General features: G+C 40.7%; 1 protein-coding gene across 6 annotated transcripts in view; it reads right to left on the reverse strand.

Annotated features, from left to right (window-relative positions):
* The window catches only part of LOC119555190 (regulating synaptic membrane exocytosis protein 2), a 67,361-nt gene that overhangs the window by 9,858 nt on the left and 42,647 nt on the right, over positions 1–14,856 (reverse strand). For 4 of the 6 annotated variants that reach the window (XM_037866446.1, XM_037866445.1, XM_037866444.1 and 1 more), the window contains 5 exons: positions 10,532–10,656; positions 9,698–9,917; positions 9,463–9,527; positions 3,138–3,319; positions 1,980–2,716 (listed from right to left, as the gene is read on the reverse strand). In XM_037866446.1, the coding sequence (XP_037722374.1) occupies positions 1,980–2,716; positions 3,138–3,319; positions 9,463–9,527; positions 9,698–9,917; positions 10,532–10,656 (1,329 nt within the window). The other 2 variants (XR_005219869.1, XM_037866447.1) reach the window with 2 other exon arrangements.

A 14,856-nucleotide genomic window follows, 5' to 3' on the forward strand; every position in this document is an offset into this window, starting at 1 on the left:
AACGAGAAAACATATTGGCAAAGACAGCCGACTTTTTGCTGAGCAAGCACAATAATAGGGACTTCTTGCCAGCAAGGTTCCCCAGCGAGAATGGAGCTGTCAATTCCCGTATACAGCATATACACAAATGGTATAGGGGGTACATATGTACATATCCCTAAGTGTGCAGAGGACTTTCTCCAGACACAGACGCTGCTTATTTTCATATTTAACGGCTTGTTTGTGGCTCTGGGAAATGCGAGTTTCGGCTTTGTTCTGTTATCGCGTTTCATTTTGTATTTCTTGGGTTCTGTCTCTGTGAGTTTTCATATTTCGCATTTCCTTCGCTTTTGAAAAGTTAATTTCAAGGCTGAGCTATTTCGACGGGGCGTTGAAGGGTTTATGAGGGCGGCGAACTGTTGCGAAGAAGCCAACAGGTAATATAGGGGGCTTCCCCTTTTGAGCTTTGCATTTTAAACACAAATTTGCTGGCTTTTGTGTTCGCTCGTACATTTTGGGCAACTTTCCCTTCTTTTTTTTTGCTTGGGCTGTGAAAATAGCATCTATAAGCTCAAATAAGACCCAGCCCAGCTGCACAGACGAGACGAGAAGTTTCCAGCTCCCAGGACACTCCTCCACTGGATTATCGGGGAGTACGTGAGCCTGGATGAGTGTGTAATGAGATTTCGGCTTTTTCGCTTTCTCGCAGCTCGCAAACATGCAAGCGAGGCACCTACATATGTATATATAGACGGATACTACCAAGTAATCGTGTGTGAAAGTGGGCGCTAATTAAGTGGCATGCATGCAGCTAGCTGGAATCAAGAATTCCAGGTATATGGCGCTAATTAAGGTGGAAAAAGAAGAAACCAAAATGCCAAACGCAACTCAATGTCAATCTCAACTCAAGTTCATTTTGCATTCTTACCAGTGGTGAGTGATGTTTTTTTTGTTGGTGGTGTTTTATAGTGTGGTACATACTGTAGTCTTGCTTTAATGCATTTTACTTTTTGTATTTAAATACTTGTTGCTAAGCTCAATTTGCAGGTATTCCTATTTTTGGTTTCTTGTATAATTTACAAAGGTTTTAAGGTCTTTTGGTTTTCGGTCTTGCAGATTTCTACCATTTGTGGTTGCTCTGTTGGTGGTGCAGTGTGTTTTAGGGGGCTCTCGAGTGAGCCCTTTTCATTAGATTAAGCAAAAGAATTACGAGTGACTGACAGGTGCTGAGGGCTTTAAATAAGTGGCTTTAGTTAGTGCTTAATGCGTTTGTTTATTTGCTTTTTTATTTAATTGAGTTTTGTGTGGCTTGGCTGGGCATTTCATTTAGTGTTTTGTCCAGTTTGTGTAGGGTGTGTCAAAGCTTTGATAATGCGACACCGATATTGTGGCTAATAGTGGGAAAGATATGGAAGAAGTTATTAGAGAGAGACAGTTGTAAATATATGCGAGTGTGTGAGATGCAATGTCAGATATAGTGGGTGTCCACATAGCATATAGCAGCAAGGCACAGTTGAGGGTTTTTGTGGGGGATTAAAGGAAATGCAGAGAGAGAGACACAGGAATATAGCAGATAGAAAAATAGAAGACAGCAAGAGATCTCTTGCAGGAAGAGTTATAGATCTCGGCATTGTGGTATTCGAAATCATAACAATTTTAAATACCCCATTCCCACCCATAATCCGATGACATAAAGTAATTCCCAAGAGCACTTAGCTTATGGCATAATTAAGCCTGATATATATATTAGAAGAAAAAAGTAGTTGACAATTTGGAAATAAGTTTTAAAGTCTCTCTTTAATTGATTTCATTCAGAACATGGCGCCCAAACAGGTACGGCTTTGGACATGAATAGACATGTACAAAAAGTTTAAATATTAAAATCGTCTAGTATCAGTCACTTAATTTTGCTATACACCTAGTGCTCTTAGGCATTACGCCATATCACCTTTGCTAGCTTCTCGGAATGACCACTCTTGATTGTAATCCCCTCTACTCACGTCTCGATCCCATGCGCTTGTGCTGCTCGGTTCCCAGACTCATGGTGCGCCCCAGCTCGCCGCGGACAGCCTTCAAGGATTTCAAGATCTCATCCGGGTCGCGTCGAGCCACGGACGAACGGCGCCTGCCCACCAAATAAGAGGTGGGCGGCGTGGCCATGGCGTCCTCCTCCAGCCGATTTTTCTCGGCATCCTGGAAGCTCGATCGACGCGAGCCCGGCAATGAGCGCGAGAAGTCCTTGCCCAGCTGGTAGACCTCCACCTCCATGGTTTCCGATTGCGAGGAGCCGCGTCGCGAGCCAGCTATCCAGGCGTGATCCGGATGCAGCAGCGAGGTTCCATCTCCGATGGAGTCTACGTCATCGGAGTTGGAGCGCTGCATGTTGTAGTCGCGACGCAGCAACCGGGTCACATCGCCACTGGGTGCCCCAGCGCCGGCTGCAATGGAGCCGCGTGGCGAAACACTTGGCGACTTGCTAATGCTAATGCCACGCAACCCCTTGGTATCCTCCAGCCGGCACCAGATGGCCTGGTCGTCGAGGAAGGCCTGCTGCAGCTCGATGCTGCACTCGCCCAGGAAAATGGACTCGGTGTGGGGCACCAGGTCCCACAGCTGAATGTCTATGTAGCGATCCATCAAGGTGTCGGCCCTCACATGACCGAAGGTCAGTGTGGCGTTCCAAATGGGATTCTGTGTGGGTCGGCTGACCTCCGTTTGCTGCACGCTGCCATCACCGCTGCAGATGGGAAATGTATTTCATGTTCTGGTCAACACAATTAAGAGTTATAGCTTAGAGCTACATAAATATAACAATTTTTCTAAAAATGTTACAAAATGACTAGGTCTATAAATAAATAATAAATGAATAAGGCTCAGTTTTAGACTATTAAAATGAATGCAGTTAAGTTATAAAGGTTTTCTTAAAAATACATTAAAATGGTAGGTATAACATGGGTCTCCAGAATAGCAAGACTAACATGGCGCCCAAACAGGGACTTCAAATAAATAAGGCAAACTATTGGACTATTAAAATAAATGCAGTCAAGTTATAAAGCTTTTTTTAAAAATACATAAGAATGGTAGGTATAACATGGCGCCCGAGGAGGGTCTTCAGAAAAGCAAGACTAACATGGCGCCCAAACATGGACTTTACTCACCACTTCGGCAGGATGCGGACCTTGGCATACGCCTCGGGCAGATTGCCGTGTCCGTAGGCCTCATCCCGCAATGCCAGGTCGTCGCCGGCCATCAGGGAGACGACCAGCTCGTTGCGCTCCGCATGGTACCACACCTGGATCTGCACCCTCCCGGTGACCAGCTTCTCGCGGGCAATTTGCTCCTGCGGCGGGTATCAAAAGGGTGGTTAGTTCACAGATCTCAAATATCTCGGTCTGCGATTGCCTGCCGCTATTCAACTCTCAACAATCGCTAGGAGTATATATGTGGTATATGTCTAGATTTATCAGCCTAGTGCCTAAACAAAAGCATTTTGTTCGCCTTTTTGCCTATTTACAGTCGTTGGGCTGGCTTGTTTTCTGAAAATTTGCGTGTTTGTTTCGCTTTTTTGTTGTATTCTGGATGTGGTGTGTGAGTGTACATAACTGAACAACAAATTAAAGCAATCAAAACGTAAATAAAACTAATTAAACGAGTGAGAACGAAGGGGTGGTGGTGGCATTGGGTGGTGGGTTGAGCATGCTAGTTAAATTGCAATGCAACATGCCCCTGGGGGGTTAAAAAAACACAAACACAAATACGAAATACGAAACTGAAAAGCAGGCACACATAAATATAATGCAAATTATGATGTTCGCACAGTGGAACACTGAAACACCGAAACACCGATGTGCATGTGTTCACTATTTACAAAAGGAAGAGCACACATGCACAGATAAACAAAGGGGACCGCAAATGCAATCTGCTCGGGGGCCTCTGTCTAGTGTTTTGTATGCCCCAAAACGGAAGTCATTGCGGCGCAGTTGCGCATGAAGGTCCTGCGATTGTTGCTGAAACTAGTACTATGTTACGGTATGCATATGTAAGTGCACCCAGAAAAAAAGAACCAACTAATCTGTATCTACAGGTTCTAAATATATATCCACTGATGTGACTTGACCAAAATGATGTATTATAATATCAATTCTTTTAAATATTGTTATGTATCTTCTCCAAGTTTTCTTTTAAACCTGTTTTGACAGAACATTACTTTTAAATATTACAAAGTAATATATATAAATATTGGATACAAATTTCTTAAGTGCTTTAAATCATATACAAAGGCATCCAAAAGTATGCTACCAAAAATAAAATTTGTAATGAATCTGTTAACTTTTGTGTTACAAATTTATTATAGCATACTTTTATACACCTATAAATATTATTTCGAATTCCTGGATATATTCGATCTACCCTTGATTGTTTTTATTCCTTTGATAAATTTCGTTTGTTAGTAAAAGTTACAAAAGTCTAACCCACTTTATTTTTCTCTTACTAAACTGTACATTGTTCCGAAGTGTTGCAAATCATGGTAATTTACCGAATCGGCTCTAGTGAATCCCCAATTGGTATCGGTTTTTTCCCGTGTGCTAGTAGTTGGTAATACCGTGGCTTCATAACATATTCATGGCGTGTACATGCGCAGCAGCAACAACCACACGTCCGAATTGACTTTCTCCATGGCGGATCTGCAGCGGAAGCCGCCATATTGCAATAACGTGTTGCGAGCGGAAATGGAGCCCAAACACATACACTGGCATCCCGAAACTGCGAACTGTTGCTTGGTAACTTTTTACGAGCGAAAAGGAAAAATATTACATTATGCCGCACACTTTTCATCTGTGGAAATCGAATTCGTGTTGCGACTGCCTTATATGTAAGTATGGGAAGGTGGCTGGAAGTTGGGGGGATGCTTATTTTTATCTACAGGTAAGCAGGCACATGTACTTGCTGGATTATTGGAGTTTATCAGGCATCAGGCAGGCGCCGCGGCGATAAAAGCCTAAGCACTTGAAAACTTTCAGGCCCGTCGTCGATAATAATAATGACGAAGGCCCCCGCAAAGGGAAGCCTGAATTCAGGGCAAAAATTGTTGTTAAAAGTTTTCTAATTTTCGACATTTCGAGCATTTTATGCCTCCCAGCTGTCAATTAAAGGGCGACAGCACCTGTTGCTGACAAGTTGCCGCCAAGACAAAAGTCACCGGGATCGGGATTCTTCGGGATGGAAACGCTCCTATTCGTAATGAAAAAATCGCACGCCCACTTGATACCTGCCCGGTGGGTTTTCGGGCCCTTCGATGTGCTCCAAACTTTTTGGCAAGCCGCAATTCCCCCTTTTTTCCCTGGAAGATAACTCAAAGTGACACAAAAGTTTGCGGCAAAAGTTGCGTATGAATAATAAACAAGGACATGCCAGTAAATGGAAAACACATAGACATAGACAGCTAGGTGGGCCACAAAAGTAATGGTATATATACAAAAATTAAACACTTATTACCAGTGACATATGCTAAAGATTTAATAGATATATACAAAGGGGGAAAAAGACTAGGTTTCTTGCTTTCATATCGAATTGACTATACTATTAAGAGTCGTATGCATTCAACAACTGATTACATTCAACAGATCAATCAATCAATCAATCAGTCGCGTGGAAAGCAGCACAGCTCAAGGGTCAATTACTCTGTCATCAATTTATGATAATGATGACAGTCGTATTACTCTCGCTTTTAATTTTGTACATATATTTAAATTGGTTTCGGTTTTTCGATTGTTCTTGTTGTTCGCCTCGCTTTTAGAGGTTTTCGAGTTTTTCGGTTACTGTTTTCTTTTGGTATCTTTCTGTTTATAGCCATAACTCGTGCCAGCTGGGGTTACATTGGTTGTACAGGAAATGAAAATTGAGTTTTGTATACAATCAGCACATGTTGTTATTTATATAGTTTATTCGTAAGTGATTTTAGTTGTTTAGTCTTTTAGGAGAAATGCTAATCGGTTTAAGATTCAAGAGCCACTAAATGCTAGTCAAACTTAGGCGTAGGTTTTATGCAAATTAGGCAAAATGCAAACAAATCAAAGTGATGTACTCAAGGAGTCCAAGAGGAAATCAACTCAAATGGAATTGCAAATCAGGCAAACCCAAGAAAATAAACAAAAAATCCGAAACTAAAAAAGTTGTATGGTGTTTTTCATTTATTGTTTACCCTGGTGACCCTGGACAAAAGTATTCCTGGTACTATACACAAAAAAACCTGGGTTGATCGTCTCTATCTAAACACGAACATCAGGTACATTAGCGCACAATAAGCTTTTGTTTCGACGGATAGCAAATGCAAACTGAAAGGATTCGTTACGGAAAGTGTGTGTATTAATATGTATGGTACAGGGCTTCGCATCGGAGGACGAGCAAATACAGCACTATATGGTTTATGGTTCACAGATATGTATATATACTTTCTTGCGGGAGAGCGGCATAATTAAAGAGTGGTCGGTCGGGTATTATGCAAAGCCAAACTGAACAGACAGATCCAAACCAAACGAAACGAAGCGGTAGAATCGAGACGAAAGTAAAGGTAAACATTTGCTAAGCGAAAGCCAAACAAAAGCTCATAAATTGACAGAGAGGTGGAAATTGTGGAAATTGTGTACAGGGGACACAGCGTGGCGGCAGCAGGAAACCGGGAGAGAAAAACAGGGCGTATACGTAATAACTAAAAAAAGGAACCAAGGCGAACATAAAAGCAAATTGTAACGCAGCAATACATGGAACAAACAAAAAAACCAAAAACAAAAAACAAGAGAAAGCGCACTTTACAATACATATTGACTGAGGAAGGGCTTTACAAAATATCTTATAGAACCTAGCTATGTTACACTGGTTGTTGCTGTTGGTCAGGATTTTATTATTATAATAGTTTTTTGTTCTCTAAGGATACTGGATACTGGATACTGAATACTGGGTGCTAAAACTGTACAAAGGCTGAGGTCTGAGTATATATATATATATATATTCATTGGGTTGTTGGGTATGCTTAATGTACAGGGTACTTGGGATATAGTTGCTTTTGTTCATTTACCATTTGAGTGATGGCTTCGGGGGTTGGTTGGTTGCTTGATTTTGGGTGGATCGGCGGATGGTAGAGTTCTGCGGTTTTTGGCGGAAATGCGGGTCTGCTGCGAAAGGATATATAAAGCAAGTCCAGGCAAGAGAGATTCTCAATTGTTTGCACGCGGTTCGTTTTTGTTTTGCAGTTAAATAGAGAGACTTTATTTTTCACATTTCTTTTTTGTTAGCCGTTATTCAGTTAGAATTAGGTTCTTAGCACATTTTGGTACGCTGGTATACGCATTAGTGACTATTAACTGGTTGTATATAGATATATTATCAAGTATCGTATAGCGTAGAGTTGTAAATGTATACATATGGATTTCAAACTAATGTCTCAACCTCGAGCTGCGGTTAGTGCATGTAATCTAAAAAAAATGTTCTTCAGTTTTTTCACATTTCCATCTCCCAGGGAGCTCCTTTCAGGGACCTTCACACCTGCCCAAGTGACTTTTGTAAAGGTTTTTATGCGCATTATAAATTTTAGTACATAATTCAGTTACAGGTATTAGTTACAGTTACAATGTAAGGTTAGAGTTACAGTTACAAGATACGATTACAAGTAGGTAGTCTATACAAAGTGTCTCGTGATCGAAATCAATATTAAGTTATCACCCATCTGACAGGAGTTACATAGCTACAAAGCATCTGTTAGTAAGGTAAACGAGTAAATTCAGTTAGTGACTGGAAAATGATTCTACACTCATCTCTCTCCTCCGTTTAGCACTTCGTTATTGTGTTTCTTAAATACGAGTTCGAGTATGTTATATATATGTTCTTTATGTATGTAGGTGGGCTCCACAGTGTTCGCCTTCGCTTCCGTTTCCGCTTTCGCTTTCACTTTCTGTTTCACTTTCACTATCGGTTTCAATTTCAATTTCGATTTGACATTTACACACACAGCTCTAACACTGACATATATGTAGAGAGAGTACGGGGTCTACAAAAGCGCACAACTCTCGGACTTTAGTCGTGTACCATACATATATAAGGTGTCTTGGGTACTTTGGCTTAAAAACACATTTAAACATTTCAACAACAAACTACTACTTTTTGTCTTTTTAGTTTTGGTTTTTCCAATTCGGTTGGTTTTTCGATTTTGCTTACGATTACATATATATATATATATATCATAAAGTCAATAACATTTAAAACACACACAAATATTGTTAAACTCTGTTCGCTACAAATTTGCACTAGTAACATTTATAAAGATTTCGGTTTATCTATAAACTATATTATAACTGGCCCAAGCTGAGCCTTTACATTAGTTCTTTTTAGTAAATCTCCGTAGGTCTTGTTTCTTTGTTATTATTGTATCGATTCGTAGAGCCTAGAGATGGGTTCTACACAAGCGGTATTTCTTTTTTTTTTGTTTTTGTTTTGGGATAGTAGCTCAAAATTCGTTTCTCAAGTGGATCTCCAGCGGAGAGCTGAGATATCATAGACACGAATGTTACGTTAAAACTTTTATATCTTAAAACCCTATTGTTGGTGCTTTGTTCTTACTGTGATCCCGGGGCAATTGGATTGCCCGCGAAGAAGAAGGTTCAACCAAGGAAAAAGCAGACTTGAAAACGAAAAACTTTACGATACGCACTGTATCGACATCGATTTCTTTGAGCATCCTCCACTCCTATCAATATATCGCTTAGTGGCTATTTAACCGTCTATATACGTTAGTTGGGCATGTTAGTAATATATTTTTGTAGTTTCTCGAAATCACTAAATTCTACCAACACCGAAAAATAAATATATGTAAGTACATCTGGTGGTTATATGAAAAGAATAGCAATGAACACATTTAGCCATTTCGCATGGTTAGTAATCATAATCTGTAGTGGAATATCAAGTACCAAATATGAAAGTAAAACTGCAAATCCAAACCGAAACAAATCAAGGGGAAACACATAGAAATCAGGAAATATATATTACTCGGTTAGCTACGGTAAATATCAGGTATGAATGTGTTACCAAAACGAAAAGGTCAAAGGAAATCGTTGAATCAGTGACTAGAAAAGGTGAGTTTTATACGAGTATTCATATATATATATAAATTTATATATAGCATGAAAGCTGCAATCAAGTACGAAGAGTTCAATTCATTTCGTGAGCACTTTGTGAAAGCTGAAATCGTGTGGAAAACTGCTGCCAATGCTTAAGCTGCATTTAATAGCTACTTTATATCGTATGCATATGGTTTTCAGTTTTTAGTTTTTAGTTGGGTTTTAGTTTGGCTTGCTGCACATAGCTCGGTGTGTTCTCATTTATGCGGTAGTATCGTTTAATCTTTAAATCAATATAGTATGTTCACTTCCTCGACTGCTGCCGCAGCTTAGGTTCTCTTACTCAAATGAATAAAACGAAATAGTTTTATACCGGAGTTTTTGGTAATTTCCGTCTAGTTGGCGATGCTGGTGATTTGTCTGTGGTGGTTTCGGGTTCTGTTTTTCGATAATTCGTATGGTCGCGATAAGAAGTAACAAGAAACGAGAGCAACAAATGAAAATTATGTGAATGTCATAGCTGTTTACTTACAGGGTATATAATATATCAAATGGTGGGCTATTATTATGTACAGGGCGGGTAAGTGGGTTACATTTTCGGAACTTACCCGCTATGAGGCCGAGGCCGACGGGACCGTCTCCGGATCGCCGAGGTCCGCTCTGACCGCCGGCATTGCCGGGCGGCAGGTTCTCGTCGAACAGATCGCACATCCTGAAATCCGTGGCGTGTTCCACCAAAAGCTCCACAATGTCCCCGGTGCGGTCCATGATGGAGCACACCTCCTCGAAACTCCGGTCGATCAGCGACATTCCGTTCCACTCTAGTATCTGTGGATGGGGGATAATAAATACAACTTAGGATAGATAGTATGTTTCCTTTCTACCCTTGTCTTCCTTCAAAAGAAAAGTAAAGGTGACTAGACAATAGGTTTTAATTTGCACAACTATTCGAAATAATTTTGCATATAATAATTAGCATTTTAAAATCATATTTAAATAAAACAACAAAAAAACCGAAAATAGTTTTAAAGATTAAAGTATCTAAGTATATATTGCTTACGTTGTACTTAATTTCTTGTTATAATTGTGAGCCAAACAGAGGGTTGTCACCTTTAAAGTTTGTTTATAAATCTCTGTCTACTCTATTTCAAGTAATTTTTATTACTTTTTAAAAGTTAGTTAAGATATTTTGTTACAACTGAAATGTTTTTAATTTCCCAAAGAACATTGTTGAAGAATAAATATTATTTCAGCTTGCTTTTCTTACAGTGTAACCCAATGTTCCGTGCCGAATATCATCAATCATGTGCCATTAATTTACGACAGGCAGCTGGCCGAGTGGGCACTGCGGTTGGCCGCACTTCAGCACCCTTTGAGCCATTACCAATCAAGGCTAAGTCTGGCTCAAGGCCCACCCACTCCATGCCACGCCCCACACTCACCTTGTCGCCCTGCTGCAGGCCGTTCTTCTCGGCCGCTCCTCCTGGCACGGTCCACACAATGTAGGCAAACAGACGGCCATCGGCTCCGGTCTTTCCGCCAACCACTCGCATCCCAAAGCCACGTGCTGCGGGGAGTAGACAATGTCAGATTTAATAAAAGCCAGGCTCACGCACTGGGCGATTAGGCCAAGAGGACTGAATAATCAATATGGAGGCTCTTGAACTGGCCCAAAAATCGGGGACTGCGACTAGGCACGTACTCGCAGATACAGATACAAATTTCGGGCATGTGGCAACAATTTGCGTTGATTTCATTTGCACTTTGCAGTGGCGAAAACCGTCGCAAACCAAAACGAAAATCCAGCCAAGCCCACGTTGCGTATACGCCATGTTGCCCGCCCTGTTTGTGTTTGGCTGCCAAGTTGTCTTCTTTTTTTTTTTTGCCAAGTCAGCGAGTTTGGATGAATGTGCGCTGCTGTGGACTTTCCAGTATATTTCTTTCTCCTAAATTTGACACAAATTTATTTCTTCAACATAAACTTGACCCCACGGACATTTATAACAATTTAAGTGGCCAAAGTGCTTTAAAGCAGACTGCTTCTTTGGCTTAAAAAAACAGTAGCACTTTAGTATCTAATATGACAGGTTTTTCCGATTTATATCTTAAGTGAAACACAAAAGACTGGAAGTGAATTTGGTGACTGGGATATTTCGTTTGCCGAATCCAAACAATTTAATTAATTAAATTGCAATTTTGGGGGGCCTGCAGTTCAGTTTCAAGTACTTATCATTTGGCGCAGAAAACTAATTTCAACAATTTGTGCACCGAAAACTTGGAAAAGCGGATTTCCGCCGCCGGAGGACAGACGACAGGGCTGCAGACAATGGCCAGGAAAGTTAACCAGCCACCGGAGCAGCGATGACAATGAAATTGTGTCTTCAAGGTGAGATCTCCAGGGAGCTGGAAGAAAGGATAAGGGCAAAAGGACGAGGGGAGCCGGAAGGACAGCTTGGCAGGTCCAAGTTTTGCGCAGGAAATGGCGGCAAACTTGGGCAGTATGCAATAAAATGTTGCGCATCCGCCATCGCTGTTGATTCAGGCGCATTGATACCCAATTAGGATAAGGCGACATTTTCCTTTTTACGCCCCCCGTTTGTTGAGTGTGTTTTAATCAAAAGTTTTTTCCCGGCCTCCGCCTTAAGATTGCAATAAAAACGATATAAATAAAACGCAAATCCTTCTGCTGACAGCAGGGAAAAGGCCCAGATTATTCGATGACGCCACGCTTTTTGGATAACTCGCGATTTAGGCACTTACAAAAAAGATACCTAAAGCAAGGAAATTCGATAGCGTTTTTAAATGCGGTTAAAGGTCTTTGTTTTTATGGCAATAAAAGTTGCAGGTTCTTTTTGCTGTTTAATACTTCAATTTAAAAAAGAAATGTAATGGAAAATAATAAATACAGATATCACACAGGTTTCCATTTTCAAATTGGGGAAATCTATTTATCTTGGTGAATTTTAAATTTTAATAAAAATGGAGAAAAATAAACAGAGTTCGAATAAAATAACAACTGTTTTTGTTATCTATTTGAAAAACTAAAAGTATTTTTTTCCCGGTTATCTTTACTCCTTTGTTTGCCCTCGAAAATCTATAGCGATTTCTTTAAATATCTGTTTCAATTTCTCTCTGAGTGCAGTCATTTGCCTTAAAGCCGGCACTTAACATGGAGCTGAGTGAAATTTTCGATTCGTTTTGGCCATAAAAATCATGAGTGGAGGTAAGGTTCTTGTTTTTGGCCCTGTCCAAGGTCCTTTTGTCTCATTGTCCCGCTGCCCACTGTCCGCTGGCCTTTTTTCCGTGCTTATTTGCCATTCCTGGCCGGGCCAGACTTTTATGATACAATTTGTTTGCCGGATGGCCAACGATTTTTTATGTGGCCATCATTGGGATTTAATAAGCCGCCCGGCACAGCCACACAAAGGTGTGTTGTTTATGGCCAGAGGGTTTGGGCGTCGGGATTTTCCAAGGGTTTATTCCTATTTGGGATATCCGTTTCTTTTGTTGGCCAAGGGCCGTAAACATGCTGGCAAATTGAATCAACATTTGTATGTAGGTCATTATGTAGGTCCAGAGAACTGAACTTTCACTTTGAAAGTCCAATACCCTTTGGCTAAGCCTAGGCCTGTCAAATGTTCTGAAAAATCAGTTCTCAAAGAATTCTCTCTTAATTGGAAAACTATCCCTAAGCTCTGGGCCTTTAAAAACTCTTCCTGGAGTTTCCTTGGCAAGTTTTTAATTTGTGCCATGTCCTTGCATCCTTTCTGCCAGGCAGACACAAGCTCCTCCACATCCTCGTAATGGCATTAAGTGAGCAAACTTTTAGCTGACACACATTGAACGACTTAATCGATGCACACCTGCCTGCATCCCAGGATACCTTCATCCTTTTCCCTTTCCTGGAAAATCGAGTCATGGAGTCATGAGCGTAAGCGATTTAGTGGCTTCTATCAGCTGCTATAAAAATTGTCTCTTAATTAAACTAGCAAAGCGAGAGACATGCAAAGATAGCACTAGTATATCCTGGCTATCAGGTTCTCAGTGGGCTAAACTAATAAACCAGTTAAAGGCGAAGAGCATCCTTTGGCAAGAGCTGAGAAAAAAGGAGTCTGGAGTGTGGGAAAAACATCGGATTGGATGATCTCATCCTTATTATCGCTTAAAGTTAAGAAAAGTATAGAAGGATTATTATTTTAGTGTATACCAACTAGTTTGCTTTTAGTTTGCCTATTTTGTATAGATTTTAAAGTTTGACCTCTATGATAATATTATTATTTCCTTAACATTATAATACACTATAATGATGGGTTTCTCTTAAATTTTTAGATTTAACTTTATTTTTGAAGTTATACCCTTTATATTATTGTTTAAATTCCTAAAATTTGCGTTCGTATAGACGTAGCCTTAGATTTTCTTGGTGTACCATGAGGGGAAATGGCTCGATTTGAGTGACTTGTGGGGCGGGGAACTATGAAAGGGCAGCCAAGCGAGCAGTTAGATGTGGTGGCCAAAAGAGACGTGGCACATGACCACCTGTAGCTGGGCAAACCAGGCACGCAATGCCAAAACCCGCTGTTCGTGATTCGACACAATAAATGGGTGTGTGTATGTGGCTCATGAGGCTGCATAAAATTTCATTAGGCGTGCCAAGGCGCCATTTGCTGCTACACCTGGCCCCAATTCTAACCTATCCGAAAATCCCCCACCTTCCTCAACGATTAACAGTTGCTATCGGAACACTTAAAGCGATGCATAATTGAAGAGCCCGCCGAAATGCTGGCTGGGCCATACGATTGAATTACTAGCAGCCGTATCCAATGGATGCCTAATTAGCCATTCGAGTGCAGCGGCTAATTACGCTCACCTGCGTGCAAGAAGCGCACCTGCTAATGTTGAGGCAAAAGTGTAGCATGTTTAAGGGCGCAGAGCTCAAATTACATGGCATCAACTCAGTCAATATATCAAGGCGAAATTGCAGCACAGCTGCCACAACCACAAGCCATATCCCTCGTCTGTGCGCCGTGGTTAAGGGGACGCAGCAAGGATAAGGCTGAGAGTAAGGATAAGGTATACTATGCGGCACAACAAATGCCAGGAGCAGCCAAGGAAATGGTTTAGCACATTAAAATTCCACTTGCTTCGCTGCATATCAAATATGCCGGGCTAAGCAGGCACACACATATTCCATATATATATATATATATATAGACAAGGCCCTCAAGAGTGGGTTTAACTCATGATGTAGCCTGCATGTGTATATGGTATAGCCACCCACATTCCGCTGCAGCTGCTTGTGCGTATTTGTTGGGTATTGACATTTTTTTATGATATGCAAATTGAAATTTTATATTAGCAAGCGCACGTCGCACAGGTGGCTAACCGATGGGAAAAATGCAGGAAAAACTCTGTGTGGCGGCTAGTTATTTTGATTGGTATTATATAGGCGCTCGTTAAGAGCCCTCCATAAGATCGTACTAAATGCCACGTACTCCAAGGGGACTATGAGTGGGTTTGAGGACGGTTTTAAGTAGTTTCTTCGGTATGGTATGGTTTTTACATTATTGAAATATAACAAAAATTCAGGAAAATGTACTAGTTCTGCGAATATTTCATCAATCAATGTTAAATAGTGATTTCCTACCAGCTTTGATATGATGTTTCCAGGAATGTTTTATTAAAGGAATTTTAAGAATTAATATGTGATTTGTATGGGAACTTTATTGACAGTTCTGGGAAGGATTCATTGCTGCACAGCGAAATGAGT

The sequence above is a fragment of the Drosophila subpulchrella genome, chromosome 3L (assembly GCF_014743375.2).
Source record: "Drosophila subpulchrella strain 33 F10 #4 breed RU33 chromosome 3L, RU_Dsub_v1.1 Primary Assembly, whole genome shotgun sequence".
NCBI classification, from domain to species: domain Eukaryota; kingdom Metazoa; phylum Arthropoda; class Insecta; order Diptera; family Drosophilidae; genus Drosophila; species Drosophila subpulchrella.